The following is a 26236-nucleotide window of genomic DNA, read 5'->3' on the forward strand; positions in this document are numbered from 1 at the left end:
AATTTCATCCATTAATCTCTTTTCCATTTGTTCTTTAAATTAAAATGCTTTTTTTTCCCTTAAAAATGTCACTTTGATGTAAATATTACATTTTAATGAAAACATTGTTATTTTTAATAATTATTACAAAGCGATATCGCACCACAATGAAAGAATGGGATGGATTGAGCTTCATCAAATGCTTGCTTAAACAAAATTTATGCTATTGTTGTATTTAAATTTATTTGAGATTTCATTTTTCTCTAGCGTCTTAAAAAGCTGAACAAAATTTAGTTTATTTATTTATAGTGATACAGGGTTGCCACAAACTACTAAAATGCTACTATATTCGGCGTTAAGCGACTATGGCATCTTTTTTTGCCTGAAAAGGCTAAAAAAGCAACTATTTTCAGGAATAGGCGACTATTAGGAGACTTTTTTACTCTAATCGAAGTTTTTTCGCAAAAATGAACGTTACATTTCAGAACGTTAATAAAATAAAGCAAACTTTTATACAATCATTTATGTCCAAAAATTTAAATTTCTATTAGATTTAATAAAGTACTTGTTATATTTTCTCTCTGAGGGGTAGTTTTGTTATTTTTAATTGTTTTTTCCTTCTATTAACATTCATATTTTATTGTAGTTCGACTTCTATTTAGGTCCCTATTTTCTTATATGTAAACCTTTAATATTTGTAAAAAAAAATTTTAAATTGGAGCATAATTAGGACTGGGCGATAAATAGATTTATCACGAAATATCGATGTAACGCATATATCGGTAGGCCGATGTAGTGACTTTCGTTTTAGGCGATGCATCCGAAATCTTATTTAAGTCACTGGAATAAGACTACAATCGCAGTTTTGCGATTTAATACGCAAGGATCCTTGACTAGGCTAACGCTGTTACCACACTGACGAAGACGATTTTGATTTCATCTAGCTGCAGAGATGTAGATAGCGTTGATTCGTTGAAGATGATGTTAGTTTCGTGATGTTGAATGACTAAGAGCGAATTGAATCATAACTTCCGGTTTCATGAGAGGATCAGCATTGTAATATAGAACGCAATACATAGTTTCTTTATGTCCATTTTTGTCTTTGGAATTTTGCATTTTTTGAAGATTATTTTCAACAATGGGACTTAAGTCATTTTGCAATCGTTGTGCATTTTATTTCGTCGGAAATAATTGTTGGGTTTCTTGTAAATTATTTTTAGTGAGACTTTTGCTGCTTAGCAATCGTTTCGTTCTGCATTATTTCATACCATATTTTTTTTCTGTCTGGGTTTAACGATTCTTGTGAATTTTTTTTTAGTAGACCTACTGTTACTTTGCGATTGCTGCACAATGGCTGTTATCTTAAATTTTCGTTCTGAACTCAATAGATCAATGAAAAGAAAATATGAATAAATAAAAAAGATTCTTCTTTGATTTTTTTCAAATATTGTTTTTCATTTTAAGCATTATAATTTAATAGGGGTATTTTGTATTTAACTTAGTTATAAAAAGTTAGATTTTTTTAAAGTTATTAAATGTAGGTAAGTATAATATTTTGATTATTTTTAAACCAATAAATGTTTGGCCATTTTTAATTATAAAAAAATTAAAACAAAGCTTACCTTTATTTAATTTGCTTTTATTTTTGAGAAAATGAAAACAAAGTTTTAAAAAAATTTGGCTATTAGTTAGAACAGCAAGTAATTTTTTATTTTTTAATTAAACAAATAATTTTTTAAAACTAAATTAAGAGTTTAGTAATGTTTTGACGTTTTTTAATTTAATATTAGTACTTTCTAACACTTTTTAAAAGCTTCAGTTATAAGGCTTTATTAGAAATGTTAAAACACCATTTATACATCATACAATTGTAGGAGATAGTTTTTTTAATCTCCCTTTTAAACACACACTACTTGGTTACATTTTAAAAACACATGGCCCCCTCTCAGTCACTCGTTGCCACCCTCAGTAACAAGTGAAGAAAAAATATCACTATGGTGATTTTGGTTGGTTGGTGCGGGGCCGGAGGCTATAGCGATCAACCCGTTTGTGATACTCTCCCCCTCTGATTCCGAGGTTACGTCCCGGGGAGGAATCAGAATTCATCTTTGGTCTGCCTCTCCTTCGGAGAGGTAAAATAGGTTCTGTTGCTTGTGTATCAGAGTTGCATTGTCTCAATGCTGAGGTGTGGTAGGTCCCAACAGGAACACGTGGCTTATCTGGGTGGGCAAGTTCATAGGAGGTAGGCGACTTCTTTCGAAGTATGAGATACGGCCCATCTCTTTTAGGTACAAATTTGGCAGTAATTCCTTTCTTAGCATTACTGAGTGGATGTAGAGTCACCCACACTTTCGAACCTACAGCATAAGTGGGGTTTTGCTGGCGTTTTGAGTCGAAATATGTTTTATGCCGATCTTGGGATTTTTCTACATTATCTCTAACAGTCAAGAGGATAGAAGAAAATTTTCTGAGATACGGGGTTATCTCAGGGACAAAGTTATCGTTTTGGATAACCGTTCGAATATCATGCTTTACCTCTTGAACTGTCCTGAGCTCTCGTCCAAACTGAAGGTATGCAGCAGTATACCCTGTCGTTTCGCACTTTGATGTGTTCATAGCGAATCGGATGACTGGTAGGTGGTCAACCCAATTTCTATGCTCTTGGCCAACAAGAATAGCCAAGCGAGGTTTCAGGTCCCTGTTCTTTCTTTCTACAGGATTTGCTTGGGGATGGTATACCGGCACCAAACATTGCTTAATATCAAGCAGAAAACAAAGCTGTTGCATCACACTGCTCACAAATTGTGAGCCGTTATCGCTGATAACTCTTCTAGGCAATCCATATCTCAAGATCACCTCCTCCAACAGAGTGATTGCACACTCCTTAGCTGTGGCTTGAGCTAAAGCAAATAGCTCAACCCATCTAGTTGAACAGTCCTCAACGATGAAGATCCATTTCTTTTTATCTTTACCTTCGGGCAATGGACCAAATAGGTCTATGGATAGGCTTTCAAATCTTTGATTATGTACAGGAGTCTGAAGAAGACCAGCTGGCTTTTGAGTGGAAGCTTTATAGCGGTTGCATTCGACACAGTTTTTAATATATTCGGTGATAAATCTTCTCATACCAGTCCAAAAGAATCTTTTGGAGATTCGATCCAGGGTACCTTCTATACCGTAATGGCCAGCAGTTGGCGCATCATGAAATTCTTTAAGAATTTGACCTCTTTCTTGCATAGGGACTACTAGTTGAGCTTCGTCCGAGTCACTATCATGGGAGTATCTATAGAGAACTCCCCTATTCATGATATATCCTCGTTCAGTCCATCGATTAAGGTCTACTTCATCTGAGTGATCTTCAAATGCTTCTATAATCTTTCGTAAATCATTATCCTTCAGCTGTTCAGTGCGTATATCACTTGGTGATCGAGTTGGAAGATCAATTGTAACTGAACAGAGACAACAAGGATTTCTCTCTTCATGAACACAAGGTGGGCGAGACAGCATGTCCGCAATGACATTGTTTCTTCCTGGGATGTACTGTATATTCAGGTTGTAAGATTGTAGTTGCAAGGCCCATCGGGCCAACCTCCCTGATGGAGATTTAATACTTAACAACCACTTCAAGGGTTGATGGTCAGAGGATATTGTCACCTGGGCACCATCTATGTACCCTCTAAATTTATTCAAAGCCCAAATAACAGCCAGAGCTTCCCTCTCTGTAGTCGAGTAGTTTTGCTCTGCAGATGTTAAAAGACGACTAGCATATTCTATTGGGTGTTCATTTTCATTTTCCCCTTGTAAGAGAACAGCACCCAATCCATAACCAGTGGCGTCAGTTCTTATTGTGTAAGGTTGGTCGGGATCAGCTTGTTTCAGAATGGGAGAAGAAACCAACTTCTCTTTCAGGGCAGCAAAAGCTTTTTGTTCCTGCTCAGTCCACTTCCAAGCAGCATTCTTTTTTGTAAGTTCACATAATGGTTTCGACAGGGTAGAAAAGCCTTCTATAAACCTACGATACCATGAACAAGTTTGCAGGAAGGATTTAACCTGCTTTATATCTTTAGGGACAGGAAGCTTGGTTATAGCTTCTACTTTTTCTGGATCTACTTCAAGTCCTCGGGTAGTTATGTAGTGACCTAAGTATTTTACCTTAGAGCAAGCAAAATTGCACTTTAGGCGGTTAGCTCTCAATTGAAATTGGGCTAGTCTTTTGAACACAAGAGTTAGATCATTTAGATGATCTTCAAAAGTAGGTGACATGATGATTATGTCATCTAAATAAATGAGAATTTTTACTGAGGGGAGTCCATTTTTAAAACGGTCCATTAGTCTCTGAAACGTTGCAGGGGCATTTTTTAACCCAAATGCCATCCTCTTGAATCTGTAAGCACCCAAAGGAGTTACAAATGCTGTTTTGTCTTTATCATCATCATGAATTTTCACCTGATGATAACCGGACTGGAGATCTATAGTGGAAATATAGCCTATGTTTTTAGCATCATGCAAGAGATCATCTAATCTTGGCAAAGGATAGGAGTCTGTGACAGTCACAGCATTAAGCTTTCTATAGTCGACACAGAGTCTGTGTTTACCATTTGGTTTGGGAACCAACACAACGGGAGCTGCATAGGGAGATTCACTCTCTTCTATAATTTCTTTTTTTAACAAATCATCCAATTCTTGTTTAAGAATTTCTTTCTTGGCTGGTGACAGTCTGTATGGCGGAACTGATATTGGTGCATGATTTTCAGTATTAATTCGATGCTCGGCAAAGGGAGTAGGGTCTCCCCCTGGTTTAAAGGTATCTTCAAATTCACCGAGAAGTATGGAAATCCTTCGTCTTTGCTCTGGGGTCAGAGGCTCTCCTTCATTTTCTCGTAGGCTACATTCATTTGCCACAATGTTGCTCAAGGATAAACCAGGTTTATGGATATCCTTCCGGAAATAGATTTTATGATGAGGTTCATCACCAAAGTGCCATCTTTTACGTTGGATATCTAGGACGATACCAGTCTTTTCCAGAAAATCATTCCCCAGTAGAGTTCTATTTCCAGTAGCCTCGGGCAGGGCTAACAGTTCATGATTGAATTTTCTACCTTCAATGTTAACCAGCACCTGGGTGGCGCATGCTTCAACTGTAGTCTGACTTCCATCAGCTAAAGTCATAACTACCTCTTTAGTTTGGAATTGGGCTCCTTTTTCTTTCAGCATCTTAAACAATGTCTCTCCAGCAATGGAGCGGGTTGCTCCTGTATCAGCACAAACTCTGGCCTTGATGTCAGAAATCTCAACATCAAGCAGTGCTATGGGAGAGGAAGAAATATGACAAGCGTGCAGATTGATAGCACTTGCACAAACATTTGGAGAGCAGGTAGGGCACTTTGCCTTTAATTTGGTCAGATATAATCAATTCTCCTAATTGACTAAAAGTGGTTATTTCCAAACCACTAACCCAACCTTGGAAAAAGTTCCTAAGTTCATAGGCAAAATCTTGCCAAGACGATGAGTTAGTCCTATTATGTTTCACAAACAGCTGGCGGAACTTTTCTGCCGTCAATTTAAATCTTTTTAGAAGTAGTAGTTTTACTCTGTCATAATTGCTAGCAACCTCGTCACTCTCTCTTGCAATTAGCTGCGCAACATCATAGGGCAGCAGTCCAATAAGATTGGATGCCCAAAATTCTTTTGGAACTTCACTGAGTTGAGCTTGGCGCTCAAATAGCACTAAATATAGGTTTATGTCGTTGTTATTTGGGTCAAATCGGGGCATTAAGGACAACAAATCAATCACAGGTTTTCTTCGGAAACCATCAGTATTGGTGGAGGGTCCACACTGTCTTGCCTCTATCTCGAGTCTAATCTTTTCCAGTTCCAATTTCATTTGCTCTGTCTTGATTCTTTCGTTGCTCTCGATGCTGGCCTTTTCTAACTCAGCAGCTCTCTTCTTCTCCTCCGCAGCATCCTGTCTTTGGGAAATGATCGTGTTAAGCATTTCTTTTACAAACTCCTCTTCATAGTTATCACTAGAGGTAATAACTTTCTTCAAATCAATAATTTTAAAATCAGGGGTGACATCTTCACCCAACTCACTAGCAAGGAGAATTAAATCCTCCTTACGAGCTTTTCCAAAGAACGTCATCTTTCAATAAACAAAAGAAAACGTTTTTATTTTCAGAGCACAGATTATAAATGTGAACACAGGGGCGATTCTTGCACAAGGGCACACTTTGTATGTAAACACTGGGACGATTCTTGCACAAGGGCACACTTTAGATTAATAACACTTAATGTAAACACTGGGGCGATTCTTGCACAAGGGCATACTTTAGAGAATTAAAATAATACTGTAATTGTTATGGTAAAATGATATTAGAGAGGTAACTTGTATAGCATACTTGGCAAACTTTTACAATACAAAATTTAATCAGAATTATTTTAGTAAATATAATACCTTAATCATATAAATGAAATACATGAGCACTTTTTAAATTATTAACCAGTTATAAAACATTTCTATAGGTAATGCAAGTAACCAAAATTATTTTAAAATATATTACTTAAAACACTTAAATAACATGACAATTACTGATTAAGTATTCTTATAAATTGAGAGCACTAAAACAAATCAAAATATTTATGTTAAATCATTGAAAGAGCTGTAAAAGTTATTATTTCAAACCACCGAAGAAACATTTTTCTCTCCCCAAAGGCGAAAGAAAAAAAAAAAAAGAATCACAGTTATTCAATGTCAACAACACGAACCAAACAAAAAACACACACGCACAGCTGCAGCAAGCGGAAGAAGAAACAAAATAAAAAGAAAAGACCGTTGAAGAACGATCTTTCGGGTGACGCTATCACACACAAAATCGGATTATCGGGGATCCGGGCCTCTAGTTGGTGCGCCATTCTAACACTTTTTAAAAGCTTCAGTTATAAGGCTTTATTAAAAATGTTAAAACACCATTTATACATCATACAATTGTAGGAGATAGTTTTTTTAATCTCCCTTTTAAACACACACTACTTGGTTACATTTTAAAAACACATGGCCCCCTCTCAGTCACTCGTTGCCACCCTCAGTAACAAGTGAAGGAAAAATATCACTATGGTGATTTTGGTTGGTTGGTGCGGGGCCGGAGGCTATAGCGATCAACCCGTTTGTGATAACTTAAAGTATTTTAATTTTTATTAAAATTCTTTCAATACTTGTTTGTTTTATAATTTGTGAGATAGTCAGTATCATTTTTAAACAAATAAATCTTAAGTCAATTTTATTTTCAGAAAAGAAAATAATAATGTAAAAATATTTTTACATTTATGAAGTAACGAATTTGACCATTAGTTAATGCCTACCTTTAGCAGGAGTCTCCTGCTTTTGATTAAAATCTTTCCCCTCAGGCCTTCAGGGTGTTTTCTCCTGCTTTTTTCTATTTAGTGCACGATAGAGGAAAAAAAAACAATTTGTGCAATTTCCTTCCCAACTTGTGCTTCAGATCATGCTGGGCATTTATTTAGAAAAATTTTCCCCTATAGCAACATCACTAAAAATTACAGTGAGTGTGAACCAAAACAGCAGCCATAATCGATGAAATAAATGGCAGAATCGGAGATATCTTGGACACCATTAGGCAGAATGTTTTTTCACTTTTTATAGATGGCAGTTTTTTTTAAGTAATGCTAAATCAGCAACATCTGCAGTTTTAAAACAGTAGCAGTTAAAAAAAAAAAAAAAAAAAAAAAAAAAAAAAAAAAAATTACATTTATAAAGTATTGTATTCCTTATTGACATATTTTGTTAATTTTGAACCTCTTCCTAAATTTTAAAAAGTCAAAAGATGTGTTTTAATATAACTCTATAGAACCTTATATTTTATAAAGAACACATATCTTTATTAGTCAGTGTCAGAATCTTATTGTGGTCTATTTTATGTAATGTAAATAATATATTTTGAAATAAACTTCTTGTAGGAAGTGTGAATCAGGTTTAATTTTCAATATTGCGCTATGTCGTGATACAGAAAGGGTCTCCTGCTTTTTTATTTTCTAAGGTTGGCAGGTCTGGTTAATGCTACTTTTTATTATTTTAAATGATTAAATAAAAAAGGGTCTAATGATGTTTCAAAAGCATGGTTTTTTTTTCCAACAAATAATTTAAAAAAAATTTTTTTTTTCTGAAGTGAACATTTCTTTGGTTTGTTTCCCACTTTCTTTTTTTTTTTTCTTTTAATTTTTAATACATGTATGTAAAATATTTTGCTACAGTATTATTATTTTTAAAGCAATAAATCTTAAATAATTTTTAATTTAAGAAAAATGAAACAAAGCTTTCGTTTGCTTTTACTTTGACTTCCTTATTATTTTAATTAAAAAAATTAAGAAATGATATTGATGCCATAGTAGAATATGTTTAGAATTTATATTTTCTTTTGTAATAGATTTATTCCTTTTGAATTATTTAAAGATTTCCCATAGGTAATTTTGTAACATATGCTAAATCGCGATACATCGCTATATTGCGATGTCTTAACTGACAATGTATCATGATTTAAAATTTCTGACATCACCCAGTCCTAATCATAGTATTTGACAGTTAAGCTTTAGTATTAGTAACTTTAATATTTAGTTTAGTATAGTCAGTTAAGATTTTAGTTATTTAGCTACTATTTTTGTTCCTGTTCAGGCAACTATTTTCATAGTTTTAGGCAACTATTTTCATGCTTGAGGCTACTAAAAGCAACTATTTTTGTTCATTTTTTACTGTGGCAACCATGTGATAGGACAAGAAATAAATTATGACGAAGCAAAAAAAATTAGACCTATTAATAGCTTCATAAAAAAATGAGTGGTTTATTATCCAGTGATTGGTGCAAAAAGATCTACACGGTTAACTATTATTTTTATCTTGTTAAGTGTGTAAAAATAAATTAACAAAATGAAGAAGAAAAAAAAATCAAATTGTTATGGAAAGTTACATTTTGGAGTCAGTGAGCTATAAATTTCTGGTAAACAACACTAGATTGGTGAAAAAATAAGTTCAGTCTTGAAATTTACTTAAGAGTGTCACATTGAAAAGACTATAAATTATATTACTTTGTTTTGAAGTTTCTTTGTGTTTTAGGTATGTGTTAGAAGGTTACAATGCCCTGTCTTGGCTGGCTCTCAATTCAGACTTCCGTGACAGAAGGTCGTGCCTCCCGGTTCACATGCAGATGTTGATGCAATTATATGGCTTTGTCGAGGCCATCTTGTGATCCCCCCCTCATAATGGTGATATTTAGAGAGAGATATAATCTATTGTAATGTTGAGTGTGTACAGAACTATACTTTTAAAATATTTTTTAAACAAAAGTATTTAATTTTAAAGGAGATTTTATATCTTGTGACTTTATATTGCTGTTGATGTTTCAAATAATGTATACAGAGTATATTTTAAAAAAAAAAAAAAATGAACCTTGCAAGTCTTTTGTTTCCCTCTCCTTTCTTTTGTTTTTAAAGGCTAAGTCATGTAAATGCGTAGTAACTCCCCTTATTATATGATGTTGTATATTGAAAGGAACTCCTATTTTAATGCTAATGATAAAAGCATTTTTTGGGGAATTGAAAAGAACTTTGTTGAATATATAATAATGTTTTAGAGCCTTTCGCAATTCTGTGCAATTTTAAACTATGTTGCTGCTAACGAATAGTTGCCTTGGAGTTAAGTTGTTTGAGAAAAGAAAAATGAAATTTATTTTGAGTACTGTTCAAAATATGTGCTTTTTATATCATAGTGTGACTTTAGCATGATTTAAGTGTGATAAAATTATATACTATACATATATATATATAAATAAAATACTTTAGATTTCTAAATACAACTGATTTATAATTTCCTGTAAATATCTCATTCTGTATTGCATTTAGTGAGAAATATTTTACTACATGCTTTAAAATTACATCTGGACCAAACTACTGTACAGTTTTTACTAAAAAAAAAGTTTTTTCATTTGTTTTTAAATATTGTTATTGATGAGTAATAAGCTGTTACAAATATATTAAATTTATATTATTGAGTTTTCATAACTTATTTCAAAATATTGAACTGTAGAATGAATTTTTTTTAACAAAAAAGAAAAAATTATAATTGTTTTAGTGCATTCTAAATTTTAATAAAATTTTAAAAATAATTATAATTTTAATTAAATTTTAATATTTATGAAAATTAACAATTATTGAATATACTTTAAATCTTCTATGCAAATGAATTAAACAGTTAATAATTGCTGTGTTTTGCAAGTTGTTTGAATTTATCGTCAAAATAATTTAGATCTTTGGTTTTGAAACCAGCTCAACCCATTTTTTATTAGAAAAAAAATAGACTTAATATTACATTAAATTAAACTTAATATTAGATCTTTACTGGGAAGGACAACTTTTGGATAATTCTGCTATTAAAACTGCTCCTTTTAAATTATAAAAAGAAGAAAAAAAATTTAAATCATTTTTATTTTAAAATTTTAATTTTTTTTTAAAAATGCTTTTGTTAAAAGTATTTTTTTTTTTTTTACTTTTGTTGTAAATATTAAAAATAATAATATCAGTTATAAATATTGAAGTAATGATTTAAAAGTTTATGTTTAAGAAGAATATTTTGTTTTTATTCATTATCATATTTTAAGAAATACAGCTTATCCATAAAGATAAAGCACCGACCGTGAGCTTTTTGCTTTATTGGAATCAAGGAATATAAAAATTAGTTTTCATATCACTGTAGCTTGATTTAACATTCATTTTTAATTGTAATAATATTTTTAAATTGTGTAAACAGCTAACATTTTTTGTGTTCTTTTCATCAATATTTATCTAAATTGAAATGTCTTCTGAGTAATAGATGTTTTTTATTCCTCTTTTAAAACATGTGGCTGATTTTGAAACCAAAGTTCTTGAATGAATTTAAGTATTTCTTTTAAAAAATGTAAGTTAAAAGTGGTATATTTTTTATTGTTGTACTTTTTATTAATGCTGGGTGCGTTTATTGAAAGCCAAAGTTTTATTTAAAATTATAGTGAAAATGATGAGCTGAGAAAAATGAATTATTGTTTTTAATGAATTGTTTCTGTTAACGATCTATGATTGTTTATGCAGTTTTATCTAGTGACTTATTCCTTGTGCTGGAATTTTAATTTTTCAAGACACATTAAACCTCAATATCTGTTTTTAGTTTAGATTTAAAAAAATAATGATCTACCTCTTTTTCATTTACCTGTAATAGCTTTGTATTATTTAGAATGGGTTTGAAATGCCTGTTTTTATTTTTACTGTTATAAATTGTTGCTTTAATCTAGTTTATTTTTTTCTAGTCTCTTTTATTTGCTGTATTTAAACAAAATTTGTTAAATAAAATAAGCTTTCTTTTCCCCTAGTGATACTAAACTGTGTTATATGCTGCATAACGTTGCTGTGGCATTTGTTAGATTTCTCTTGCTTAAACAAAGTTACACCTTGTTGTGCATGATCAATATATTAAAAGGATAACTATTGCTAAACATACTTTAAGTTATAATGGATTTTGTGGAAAATTTAAATTAACATTTTACTGCAAATGTTGGGCACTTCAAGAAAATTCTTTGCAATATATGAAACACCTGATATGCCACTGCCTTAGTGTTTAGGTCATTCAGGAAATTAGATATTATTTGCAAGCTAGTAAATTGTATTTATAAGTAAACACTCTATAGTGTTCAGGGAAAATGTCTCCTTCTTGGGTAAGTTTATCCCTTTTCAGCCACGGGGAAAATTCACAGAAATCAATGAAAAATTTTAATAAAACTTTCCTTGAACTCTGTTGACAAACAATCCCTGAGCAGTCTAGTGTGTTCCCTTCTTAAAAGTATAAAGTGTAAATGTTTGTTTTAAAAAAAATACTTTAAAGTATGTGATGTTTTATTAAAAAATAGGAGCTGTTCAGTTGTTGAAAAATAGTATTACAATCCAGTTTTTCCCAATGTTACATGATTGAATTTAAAGTGTTTGCTAAAATTATTCAGAATCCAACTAAAAGTTTTATGAGCCTCCTACAGGGTCAGAAATATCGTTTATTTTATTTTCTACTTAGCTCCTATTGATAAAAACCACATTGTAGTTCAAGCTATGTGAAAATTCTCTTACAACACGAGTACTTTAGTAACAAAATTTGTTAAGCACCATCCAGATTATTTATAGCTTCTGCTATAGGCTGATTTCTTTTCCTGTGTTTACAGAGACTGAAAATAATTTTCGTAGTTGAACAAATTGTATAGCCGTATAATGTTAAGCTATAATTGGTTTGGATTTAGCAGAATGGGACTTTAATTTTGGGATTAAAAAAAAAGAGGAATTTTCTGGGAATAATGGGTCAAAACATAGAAAAATCTTGCAACAAACCTGGAAAAGAATTAATTTCAAAGTGGATGGTAACCGTAAGAAGCATATGATGATGTTAAAAGGAAATAAAGCTTCTATTTTAATTACTTCTTGGGAAAATACTCTTTACTTTAGTGTTTTGGTTGCATTGATGTTCTATGACTTTGAGTAATTATAATGAATGAAATTAAATTCGAAATAACATCAAATGAATTTACTATAGGTTTTTAATAAATTTCATAGAATTTAGTATTTGAAAAATTATGCTTCTGTTGTATTTCTTCAATATGTCAGATAAAGCTAAATAGTCGGCCTTTTTCTCTCTTTATTTTACTGCAATTGTTTATTGAAAATAATTTTAATTTATCTAGTTGTAAAAATTGTGTTATGTGTCATATAAAGTATAACTTCCTATCTAATGTACAATTTTCAAACTACTTTTTAGTAAAAATCAAGCATTTTAATTTTGTCCCAGGATTTTTTCACTCGGTTGATTCCACTCTATTTCCCTAATTACAGTTTTAAATTATTTCTTTTGAGTTTGCAAAAATGAGTCCCATAACTACCTAATCGGTTTATTTTTGGATAAGGTAGCCATTTTAAAAATTGTTATTATATTTGCCGTATTCTAAGAAATATAAGCTTTGACAAGGTAAGGATGGTTTATCCAATCCCCTCCGTTACCTTTTAAATTCATTGTTTTAATGTTTATTTGATTTTTTTTTTCAATGGTAAAATCAAATTTAATTTTTCAGTTTTATGAAAACATTTCTTCTTTTTTTTTCAACTGAACCTGCTCAAGTAAATTGACATGCAGTTTTTTTACCATCTATTCTACCCTGTTATCATTTTCATGGTAACTTTATTTAATGTCTTTTAAGTTAGTACTTCATTAAATATTAAGTTTATTAAAATAAATATGGATAGGTATCATTATATTTGTGTGACTAAAATTGAGTAATTTTCAATGCAAGAGCATTTAAAATTTCATTCTGCTGTCTGTTCTCCAATCTGTTACTTACCATTTATTAAGCTTTATTTCCCTGTTTAATTTAACAGAAAGCAATTTTAGTAATTAACAGTGTAAAGTTGATTAATGTGTATCATATTAGAGAACTCATTTTTTATTTTATTTATTTAAACACTTGAGCACTGGTAACAGAGAGAAGCATTATGCAGATTCAAGTTATTATTTAATTTTTTTATATTTTATGTTCCAAATCAAAAAGTGCACTGCGATTTTAAGTTTTCTGTGCAAGAGATATTCCAATTGCAGTTTAAATTTTTATGAGTAGTAGTTCAAATACTTATTTTTGTAAGAGATTTTCTAAATGCTTCTCCAATTTGAGAATGAACCATAAATTAATTTTGATTTTTAATCACAAGATATAAGATGACTGACTGATTTTTGATTGAAATTTTATATTTTTCCTTAATACTACTTTTTTTTTTATGTATATATATATATACTTGAGTATTATAAAATCTACATATTTAACCTTTGACTTGTAAAATTTTGTTTTTTTATAAATTTCAATATTTGACCAATTCACTTTTAAAATGTAAGATTCATTGTTTTGAATTAAAAAACATATTATATTTTTAATGAAATATTACCGTGTATAGCAGAAATGTATTCTGGAATTAAGGGAAATTTTTCCAGAAAGCTTTAAAAAGTCTGGTTATTTTTATTTCTCAAATCAAGTGGAAACCCTGTATTCATTGTCAGTAAGAGTGCTAATTGTTCTTACTTGAAATTTGAAAAGTAAAAACATAAATTCACAAATTTTTAAATCTTTAGGCATAGGGATCACAATCCCTTGTGTCATACTTTTTGTAAAATTTTTTTAATCTGAAAATTTGAAGAGTTGACACTGCAAATATATATTTTGCATTATAAGATTGAAAGTATTGATGAATCTTTATAATAAATAACATAAAGTTTGGCAGATTGATGTAGTAAAGGTTGTCCTAGTTTATTTTATTTGCTTTTAATCAAATTGTTTTATTCCTTAATATTATTATGTAAAAAATTGTTTTGAATATATATGTTAATTAGGTAAATTTTTTAGTTGAATTCTATTACATTTTCCCAATTCACCTATTTGTGAATTTAGCTCTATTCTCTGAATATTTATATTTTTTTTTCATTCATAAACATTTGTCATGAAACTAAAATAAATGTACTTAAAATTTGAAATCTTACCACAGTTAAAATTTTTTTCTTTTTAAATTACTGATGAGATGTGATCAAGATTCATTTTTTAAAAAAATGCATCAAATCTGCTGAAATATGGCTGAATATAAGTCATTATTTTATTATTATTTTTAAGTGATTTATTCTCCAATGTTTTCAACCAATTATTTTAGTATTTTGTGATTTTTATTAAATAAATCATTTTTGTAACCACTAGAAGAAACAAAGTTTTTTTGCGAAAATTCATATTTTTAGAATGAAATAATATATATATATTTTTTATTTGCTGTTTGACAGTTTCTCTGTGTTGAATTTTGGAGACTTGCTTTCTTGTAATTAAAAAAATTAATGAAGTTTTTGCTTAAAAAATTTTAATATTATTAATTTATTGAATTATTTTTTTTAAAAAAAATTTCAGTCTAGATAGGGTATAGTAAAATATAGTTATTTTAAATTATGGATTAAATATTGCCTTAAAAATGATAAATGAAAAATATGTAGTTTCACTTATAATTAATACATGTATTTAGTTTTTTACTTATAAAACTTTGAAGATTTTTATTTATCGATATATATACATACATATACATTTTTTTAAAATATTCAGACTACGTGGGTTATATTAAACTATTGGAATTTTAAATTCTGTATCAAACATTGCTGTAAAAAATGTCAAATTGCGTTGTCATACCACTATGATGATAGTAACAAAATTGGAAATATATTTTCATTTATCAAATATAACTTTTCTTATTTTACTTTATTATTCCCCTGTTTTATTATATTTTATTCCTCCTTTCCTATGTCGAATAGAATGAAAGAATGAGTTATTTTATTAATCTTAACATTGTTAGTAGTTGAATGTCTATATTATGTTCATATGAAAACAAACTGTCCCTTCATGTACAATGCATTTTTATGATGTTATTTTTTATTAAGTTTTATGATATCGAAATGTTTTTATGAAATGTGTATAATACAGTGTGCGGAACAATTGATAGTTTCGTCTCTTTAGCTTTAATGATGTGTGGCTTTTTAGCCTAGTATTGTTGTTGAATGTGCCAACACCAGAACTGGGGATGTCTTTCTTTTTTTATTTATTGCTGTTATTATTTTTTTTTTTTTTAAAAAAACATTTTTAATCATATGTGGTAAATAAGTCCATTCATTCTAAATAAATTTAAGACAAAATTCTTTGAAGTAAATAAAAAAAATTTGAATAAAGTACAACAGGAATTTTTCCTGTTTTTCTCTACAAAGTTTTTCTACTATTTAAAGGGTTTCCTATTTAGTTGCCATCTCAAATGGCTTGTGCTTTTTTCTCTTGTCTTCTGATTGAATCAACAATTCTGGTTGTATATTTTGAGAAATTCTACAAAATTGGGGAAAGTTTTATGAAAAAATTTAGATCAAGGTATTTATTTACTTCTATTGTATACTTGGAAATTTAAATAAAAGCTTATTACTACAGTCATATGTATTAAATTTAATTCTATTAAAAAAATCTCTTTTATAGTGTTAAGCAGGGCTTGTGAAATACGTTCTCTCCCTCGTCATTGGCGATCCAGGAATTTTGAGTGGGTGCTATATGCTTAGCTTTTTAATGATGACCTGACATTTTTCATGTTCTAATACTTTTATTAAAAAAAAATCAGTCCGAGAATTTAGCTCGAATGATATGGTTTCTCATTCTCTATTTTGTTCCTAACAATATATCAGAAACAAAATCTTATTTTTCCTTATCATCACACTATCAGACTCTGAAGTTTTGCCCGTGCTGCGTCTCAATTCATAAATTTCTGTACAAAAAGAGAAAAACAAACTGCTTTGAGGAATTTTATTCCAAGTTACCTCAAATGTACATATTGATAATATACATATTGGTTAGTAAAAACATGATACATTATTTAAAAATACACAGTTAAATATTCTATAGATTTTATTGTTTCGGCATTTTTAAAAAAAAAAATTATAATATTTTATGTTGTAATAAATATTTCACTAATTTTGTAATAAGAATTCCAAGTATTTTGTTTTATGTATGGATGTATTCCACCAACTTTCAAATCAGGCATTAGAAAAAGTACACCATTTAGAACTTTCACAGACTAATTAGAAAATCCAGCTTGTTACATACTGCCAACCTCACTTTGCACCTACAAAGCTCTCTGCTATGAGCCTAACAAATGTCGTCCGGTAGTTTGCAAAAAACAGATTTTTCTTCTTTTTAGGATGAACCTACAACAGTTATCAATCATCCCAGTTCTTTGTGTGTTCTTTGAATTAGGAACAGCACTTTTAGTTATGTACTCATTGTTTATATTTTATTGAAATCAAATGATGTACTCTTGTCAATATGTTTCTCAAATCTCGATTTGATTTTTTCCCCTCATGTTTTAGTCATCTTGTGTCGTATCTTAGTCTGATGTCATACGTTACCTAACATAGCTTTATTCAATGCTTATTAGTATAGTTTTTGTTTGTCAACAAAAGTCTAACAACTGTCTTAAGATTATCCTTAGAATTTTTGATGTCTTTATAAGTTAATCTTTGAAGAATGTGTTGATTTGATATAATGTCGTCTATTTAATTTTAGGAATTATATGTTATTATTTGAGTGATTGTGGTCTGACATAAGTTGATATATCTGTTATTACTTTCATCCTGAAAATATATATTTGGTTTCTTAAACCACCATTTTGCTACATGTTTTCAGAATGTACATTAACGATGATTATTTAACTGAGAAATCTATTTCTATCTTTAAAATGTGATAAATTACAATCAATGGAAGGGTAAAATTAAATGACAGTTATTTTATGAGCCAAAAGGCGGTCTTCTTAGTCTTTAAGCCAATGGAGAATGCTCTTGAGTTAAAACGGTCAATTTTAAGTTTCAGATGAATTCAGTTGTCTAAATATTTTGCATTTCCTCAATATCTAATTTCTTTGACTAATAGCACAGTAACTGTTGATTTTGAAAAGATAATGTATCGCTTAATCATTCATATGTAGGATATGAAATTCCAAACATTTTTTTACAGCCTTCTAAGTTTTGCTCACTTTTCAAAGCTTCTTCAATAAAAGTGATAAAAATAATATACATTACAGATTTCTGGTAACTTCGAAGTGTAAGAATCTTGCTAGAGCTGTAACTAAACGTAAACATAATGGGCGTACAGCAACTTAGCAATTTTATTCATCAATTACCGTAGCAACTTAAACTGATATATATATATACTGTCTATTATAATTTAGCTACGCTTTTTCTTTTTTTTAAATATTTTATTTCATTTAGGCATTCTTGATTTGTTTAGGCTATCGATGCACTGATTATTTTGCCATTCATATCTAATATTCAATTGGAGGAATTAATAGAAGTTTTTAATTTGTTATTTGAAAAGGATAAAGCCCAACCTTTTGACAACAGCATTATAAAATTTAACTCTATTAAATAAAAGATGTTTTATTTCTGTAATAAAAACAGCAGATTTAATTTATGAGTATTAAAGAAAATGATGAAAGAATTTGAGAAATGTTTATAGGTAACTCAATATCTTTTTCAATTTACAAGAAAAGAATGCATTTTTCCTACATTAAACTTTTTAACCATTTATGATTTTTTTAAGTTCAAAATACCACTATAAAAAGTAGCTTTTTTAAAAAAAAATTATCTAGCAGATTGTAAGCTTAAATTCAAAAGATCTTAAAATGAATAGGCCGAATGTCAAATTATTTATTTTGCCATGATCAACGTGGGATGGATTTGAAAAATAATATCGTATTTTTGTATAATTTGAGTTGGATATCAAACAACTCATATTGCCTAACATCGGGTTCCCTTGAATTAACTCAGAATGTCTGTTGTAATTGCATCTCTAGTAGAATAGCTGTAGGAAAAGTGTGTCAATGATAAAAAAAATGTGGCATTATTTAAATGTGTAGATTATTATCTTTTTCGTTTTTGTTTCTTATCGAACATTTGTTGTAAAAAATGGTCTAGAAGTGAACATTCGTCATTGCTTTTATTGTAATTTATATCGTTTTATCTCTTCCCTCCCCCCCATACATATATATATATATATATATTACTTCATTTTTACATTACAATGTTATCACTACACCATCATCCATATTATTACTCAATTTAACAAGCTTTGTTAAACTGTTTTTATTTCATTTTGATTTTATGCGTTATGAAATTTAGAATGTTTAGGATTGTTTTTCTTTTTCTCCACTCTTGTAAATTTTGTCAATTTGTACATATTTGTAAAAAAAGAGAAAAATACTGAAAAAAAACTTGGAAAAAAAAAAGGAAAGTGATGAGAAATTTAACTGTGTAAATGTATATTGAATTTGTAAAATTTTATGAATGATGTTATATGCCAGATTATATAAACATAACTATATTTGACACCTATTTGACAGAATAAATCTGTTTCTTTTTCGTTGTATCTTTTCTTTTTGTTGATTGATACTGAAAACAAGACAAATGACTCACATTACTTTTAAGTCGTCATCGTCATAAATCTTATTATTTTCTTCCGTCAATGTTTTTTGTTCTTGAAGAACTTTTAATGATTGAGTAGAGGTACATAAATTGTGGTACTTCAACAGTAATTGTGAGGGTAAACTTACCTCATCCACTTCGCCAAAACACTCAACTGAAATAATACTTAAGAGCCAGAATTTTTAATTCTTTTTACATTTGTTTTAATTATTATATTTTAAGAATATTTTAGCCTAACTTCTTTGAGATAACTGTAATTCAAAATTTTATTTAAAAAGAAAAGATTACATTCATTTATATACATAAAAAAAATATAAATTTAATATTTCCGTAACAAAAGTTAAAATCCATTTTTTTAAGAAAATTTTAATTTGTATTCTGTTTAATTTTTTTTTTGGAATTGAAAGTGATATTTTCTTAATACACTCAAAACTTATCAATTGATATAAAAACGGAATTCACTAAAGTCCTTTAAAGCATTTTTTTTTTTTTTTTTTTTTTTTGGCTTTTTTCCTTAAAAGGCTGTGCACTAGGGTACATCGTTTTTGAACTTTTTTTTTTCAATACTGGACAAAATTGTCCTATCCATATAGACATAACAGGTCAATTTTTTTTTTTTTCTAATCTAATATCTTCTATGAAAAGTCTTGTCTTAAATTTGCGAATAAAAACACCAAAATATCAGCTAATTTTAGTTAAATTGAAACGGTCATATTTTTAAGTTAGGATGTGCAGCCTGTTTTACTTTTAATCCTCAAATTGCAAGTTTAATAACTATAAGGGAAGTTGAAATGGTTCTCAGCTGCAATTTTTTGCTCATTCTGCCAGCAGTGCTATTCATAATTCACCAAGTTTAAGTACTTATTGATCATCACTAAACCGAACAAGCCAACTTGCATGGCTTAACTAATAGATATGTTAATAATAATAGCATATAATATAAATAGCAATATAGTCTATAGATAGTATATGCTAATAGCTATATAAATTTATACACCGAAGAGCCATTACATTATGACCACCCTCCATCTATAACAATGGGCTCGTCCAGAACAATGTTTTCATGGGGCACATTAGGACCCATAATCCTCATAGAACAATCTCTGACGTCTGTAAACTACTTGAACATAGTTGCAGACAAGGATCACCCATTCATGGCAACAGTTTTTCCTGCGGGGGATGGTGTTTACCAACAGGATAATGTACCATGTCATAAGGGTCGAACCGTCATGGATTGGTTCGAGGAACATTCCAGTGATTTTCAAGTCATGGCTTGTTCCCCAAATTCACCTGACCTTAATCCAATAGAGCATTTGTAGTCCTACTTGGAAAACCAAATTCGTGCTGCCACGCACCCCCTCGCAATGTGAGGGAATTGCAGAACCAGTTGGTGAGCGCTTGGTAACAGATACCTCAGACTACCTATCAGCACCTTGTGGAATCAATGCCACGGCGGGTGCTAGCAGTTTTGAGGGCTAAAGGTGATCCTACATGTTATTAGCAGGGTGGTCATATGTAATGGCTCTTCGGTGTATATCTAATAAGCAACCCACTGCACTGTTACTTGTACTTAGGACTGATTTAGGGCACAACATCCTATTACATAAGAAAAAGAAATATTTTTATTTTTTCCGAGTAGTTTGGCATTTAACAGGACCCAGTTTTTCATATTATAATGCCAACTTTCGTGTCAGCATTTTAAGATGAGAAATACATATAATGCTAGTTATTTTAATGTAACAAAATTATTATTACCTCAAACGAATTTGATAAGCAGGGTTTTTTGGATGTAAATAATAAATCATACAATTGATTTTTAGAGTGCCATGGATGATTTGCAAGGTACTAGAGTATGAATATCTTGTTTCCTACATGAATCATTCTCTAGTAATTTTTTTCATAGTTTAGCTAAATTAATTTTTGAATTTCAATGTTGTACTCCTGAATAAGCCATCAGGCTGTTTACAATATGCTGTTGTCTAAAAAATAGATCGTTTAATAGGGTGATTAAAAACTCTTTCTTTTTTTTTCTTCTTTAATTGATTTTTCAGTGAAACTTGAAGATAGATTGTACACTAGGAACATTTCTTTATTACTAAACTAAGTCTTACAAACAGACACAATAAATGCACACAAATAGTTATCCTGTACATATAATTACAGAGTCTTATGGAAACATAAAAGTGAGGGCTCTATGTTTTATAAACATCCAAAATGACATAAATATTCATCAAGTAAAATTTCATTCTATCTATTGAAGTGTAAGTTACCAAAATGAACCCATTTTAATCATGCATAAGTTACAGTTAATTAGCAAATCTAACGCTCGCGCACTCTAATACAAACATTAAATGCAGCTCTCATTTTCTTTTGTGTGTGTGCTTGACGATTCTTACAATCGTCGATTGCGTGTAAAAACATTCCAGTTATTATGAATAAGGAAATGATTTCGAAGTAAAAGGGGAATTTTAGGTTGATTTCCTGTTTTTTTCGGGGGGAAATTTGCATAAATCAAAACTTTGTTTATCTTAAGAAATAAGCAAAAACTAAAATTCTTTTATTTGCTTTTACAAATTTTGATTGAAGATAATTCGTACATATTTAACGTTTAAGTTTATATTTAAAATGATCGAGTTTTAAACAAATATTTATAAATTAATAATTTAACTCTGCCTTATTGAGTTTTTAAGTAAATGCTTATAACTCAAAATTAAGTTTAATGTTTAGAACTCAAAAAATTACTTGAGTTCTAAGCATTAAATTCTAGTTCGATATTTTATTTTACAGAAATTTTTGATTCTACATTTAATACAAATTAATTTATGTTATATTTTTTACTTAAAATATCAGGTCACATTTGCCACAGCCAAGAAAAAAATTCAAAATAATGTCTGTTTTTATTTATTTATTTTTCAAAGGAGCTGTTAACATTTCAAACTTTAACAAAAGTAGCTATATTTTTAAACTTGACTCTTTAAGATTTTACACGCATTGTATCTATATTACTAAAAGATAATTTTTAAAGTGTTAAAAAGGAGTATTTATGTTAAGTAAAAACTAAAAATATTTTGGTTATTTTAGTTTTAGTTCTTTTAAGGTTTTTTTTTTTTTTTGCCGAACATCATTTTCAATGTTTAGTTAATATTTTAAATTCAATTCAATGTTTAGTTAACATTTAGAATTAATTTTGAAAATATGTTCTATTAAGCCTTTATCGTGGTGATTTTTAAATTAGGAAGAAAAAATAATAATTTCAACAGTCACTGTCAGCAAATTACACCAGGGAACAATTATTTATTTATTAATTATTCTGTTGCATTAGATTTTTTAGACGAATCTTAGATATTTTCGAGTCGCTGATTTTAAACCTGAAATTGATTTCTTTTTACAAACTGCAGTTCTCATGTAATTTATTCCTAAACCGGATTTTTTAAAGATCCCTCGAGTGAATACTAAGTGCCCCCACTTCTCTGCTACTTAAGGAGTGGTAGAAGAAAGGCGATAATACATTTCAGTTTAAGATGGGAAACGTTAATGCCATAAAATTTTTGTCTTAAGGAGGTTTTTAAAGAAGCAGACAAGTGTATATGGGTGATTCTCACGAAACATGACAATTTACTGTCCCTTGCCCCACGATCTAATACTGTAATACTAAAAGAACTTTAAAAAAAAAAAATTAATAAATAGCATTGCCGTTAGCATTTTAAAATGACTTTGCACTAGCATTGACTGTTTTGTATACTTAAAAAATTTAATTGAATATCAAAATGTCATTTTCCTGGCATGTCCCAAACAATATTTCCGATAATAACTAGCTTCAAAACTTCCATACATTTTTCAAAATCTAATTTTTTTTTATCTTATCCTATGTAAGCATTTCTAGAATATACGCAGAGGGTATTGTTTACTAAAACTTCGTTTAAAATAATTTTTTCTGACAATAATTTGTTTGTCCCATGAAAATCTGTCATTTTCCTGGCTACTTTTATTTAGTGATTTATAACCAAAATAGATAGCTCCAGGAATCAATATCTTATGTTAATAGATTGATTAGATACCCTCCTATCTGAACATGTCTTCTTGCATGAATAAAAGAACCAATTTTCTGGCTCAAAATCTAATCCAAAAAAATTTTTCAAGGTGAGTAGGTTTTTATGCTGTCATTTTCCTGGCTTCCTGAAATCATTAATAACAAAAACTACATAGATTCATCTGAGTTATTTTAAGAAATACTGTTGTTTTCTGCAGAATATAAACGTCTTCGGCCAAAATATTAAATTAAAGTAAAGTTATATGCTATAAAATGGCGAATTTGTCATTATCCTGGCTGTCATTTTCCTGGCTTATGAATGCCAGGACATTGAAGTGTTACCAGAAATTCTTTTTAACTGCTAATACTGTAAAGAGAGAAAGCAAATATTAACCTAATACCAAGTTTATGCATGATTGTAATATGCTTGGATGTTATTTATTTATTATTTATTTATTTAATAGTTGATTATTATACACAATTTTATTCTGTACCTATCATCAACAAAATTTTTTTTTGTTTCTTTCTACAGTGGATAAAAAGAATTAATTTAAGCAATTTATGGTCCATCTAACATAAAGGCTTAAGTTGAGTTACTTACTATTAACTTAAAATGACTGTAAAGCTTCTAAGGTAATATGTCATTTTCCGGGCATTCAAGATTTGGTGAATTTCTATTTAATTTTTTTCTCGAGAAAATGTCAATAAACTACACTGCTGTTTATAAGATATTAATAAGTGTAGCTAAAGAAGTATACAAAAAAAAAATTTAGATTATTTTGAAGACTTTAAATTTGAAGAAATTTTTGGTCCGAATTGTCATGTTTCGTGAGAATCACCCATATGCATGTATATAAGCCTATACATTCCTTATAAACTCTTACACTCAAGACAAAAAATAACTTGAACTAAAATAGAATTTTAAATAAATCTGTCGATAGCTAATTTCAGATTTGAAATCCCCTTACACGATTTAGACAAGATCAAGTAATTGCATAAAGGCAACAACAAAAAAATCTCTTTCCCTGGGTTACGCTGTAAAAACTCTCGGCAAATCTTAAACCAATATTTGGTGCTCATTATCCCAATGTTCAGTTAAATTAACGATCCTTTTATTTTAGTTAGACCATAAATTGTGAAGTATGATCTAGAAATACTTCCATGGTGTAACTGACAGCACCAAAATTAGGTAAAATACGTAAAACTTTGACGGTGAGGGGGAACTAAACGATATTTGGTTACGACGCCATGTTTTCGTTACAACTCGGCCTCGGTGAATCGGGTCGACTCATGCTGGTTGCTTCAAATATCAACTTAATTAGATAGGTAAAAGTTTTATTTACATTAATTAAAGTTCATTTCTTTTAAATTTGGTTGGCGGTATGAAAGGGTCAGGTGTACACCGTAGAGCCATTACATTATGACCACCCTCCATCTAACAATGGGCTCGCCCAGGTTTTCATGGTTTCACCCAGGAACAATGTTTTCATGGGGCACATTAGAACCCATAATCCTCATAGAACAATCCCTGACGTCTGTAAGCTACTTGAACATAGTTGCAGACCAGGTTCACCCATTCGTGGCAACAGTTTTTCCTGCGGGGGATGGTGTTTACCAACAGGATAATGCACCATGTCATAAGGGTCGAATCGTCACGGATTGGTTCGAGGAACATTCTAGTGACTTTCAAGTCATGTCTTGTCCCCCAAATTCACCTGACCTTAATCCAATAGAGCATTTGTGGTCCTACTTGGAAAACCAAATTCGTGCTGCCACGCTACCCCCTCGCAATGTGAGGGAATTGCAGGACCAGCTGGTGAGCTCTTGGTACCAGATACCTGAGACTACCTATCAGCAGTGGAATCAATGCCACTGCGGGAGCTAGCAGTTTTGAGAGCTAAAGGTGGTCCTACATGTCATTAGCAGGGTGGTCATAATGTAATGGCTCTTCGGTGTATGTCAAAGTAACCTACTTACGGTAAATAACAACCTTGCCTTGCAGTGGAGCTCTTTGAAAATACCTAATAAAGGTGCAAACTTCTGATACTTTGATCTAGTGAAAGTACCAAAATAGGGTAAAATTGAGAGAGCTCCATTTCATGTAGCCAGCAAATGAATACCAATTTTTGGTGCAATGTGGCTCAGAATTTTTATCAGTGTACCTGAGTCTGAATGTTGTGCTTTTTAGTGAGATCAGAAAATTGTGTTGAAATTTTAAAGCATTATCTTATCTTGCATTAAATATTATATTTCTGTTTCTTAATGCTGAAATAACAAATGCAAATGTATTGTAAGGAGTTATTTAATCGGCTAAATAAAGATCCTCATGGCCGCATGCAGGGGATCGAAAGGGGCACTTGTAACCCCCTGGAAATTATGTTAATAAAAAAATTATAGTTTGATTTTACTGTTAATAATTTTTTATAATAAATAATTATAGGCAATGTTTGCAATTAGCTGTAATTAATCAACTCCGATTCATGAAATGGGCGCAGAAGTTGCATTTTTTTTTTTTAATCTAACGCTATAATTAACTAATTTTTTTTCTTGACTTGAAGATTTATCAAAATACTAATGTACACATATATGTACGTGATCTAAGAAATTAAAAAAGCCCTAGTATTCACTTTTGTTTTGCTCATAACATATTTAATTAAAATAAAAACATATCTAAATGGAGGAGGAAGATTTTTTGAATCGAATTTAAATATAGTTAAAAATGTATATTTTTGTCGAAATATGTTGGTTTAGTAAGTTTTCATAAAATTATTGCGATTTTTTTAAAAACATTTTGATGAAGAAGTTTGTTTTAGCAAAAAATATTTGCATATGATTTTTGAAACATTTTAATGTCATATTTGTGAGTTCTTAGTTGTAGACAGTTAGCTGATTGGATAATAGTAATTTGTTAATAGAAATTTGAATTTTTTTATAGTAATTGAATGATAATAATTTGGATTACAGTAATTTGTTGATTCATTAAAATAGGACAGAAGTGCATAATTATTCTGATTTTTTATTTCTGGTCGGATAATACTGAAAGTAGGGTTACTGCTCGCTAGAAAAATTTGGCGAAGCTGCAAATTCGCCCACACAGAAATAAGAATTGTACAAGAGTGATTAAAAATGACGCA

The 26236-nt window shown here is 30.0% G+C and overlaps 1 protein-coding gene across 3 annotated transcripts in view; it reads left to right on the forward strand.

Annotated features, from left to right (window-relative positions):
• The window catches only part of LOC107444514 (mediator of RNA polymerase II transcription subunit 13), an 85653-nt gene extending 75947 nt beyond the window's left edge, over positions 1-9706 (forward strand). For all 3 annotated transcript variants that reach the window (XM_016058669.4, XM_016058677.4, XM_071181906.1), the window contains one exon: positions 9104-9706. In XM_016058669.4, the coding sequence (XP_015914155.1) occupies positions 9104-9236 (133 nt within the window). In that variant the 3' untranslated portion in view covers positions 9237-9706. The remainder of the gene's footprint in view (positions 1-9103) is intronic.
• Positions 9707-26236: the final 16530 nt, after the last annotated feature.

This window comes from Parasteatoda tepidariorum, chromosome 4, assembly GCF_982258835.1.
Source record: "Parasteatoda tepidariorum strain Cologne lab strain chromosome 4, Ptep-v5.0, whole genome shotgun sequence".
Classification (NCBI taxonomy): domain Eukaryota; kingdom Metazoa; phylum Arthropoda; class Arachnida; order Araneae; family Theridiidae; genus Parasteatoda; species Parasteatoda tepidariorum.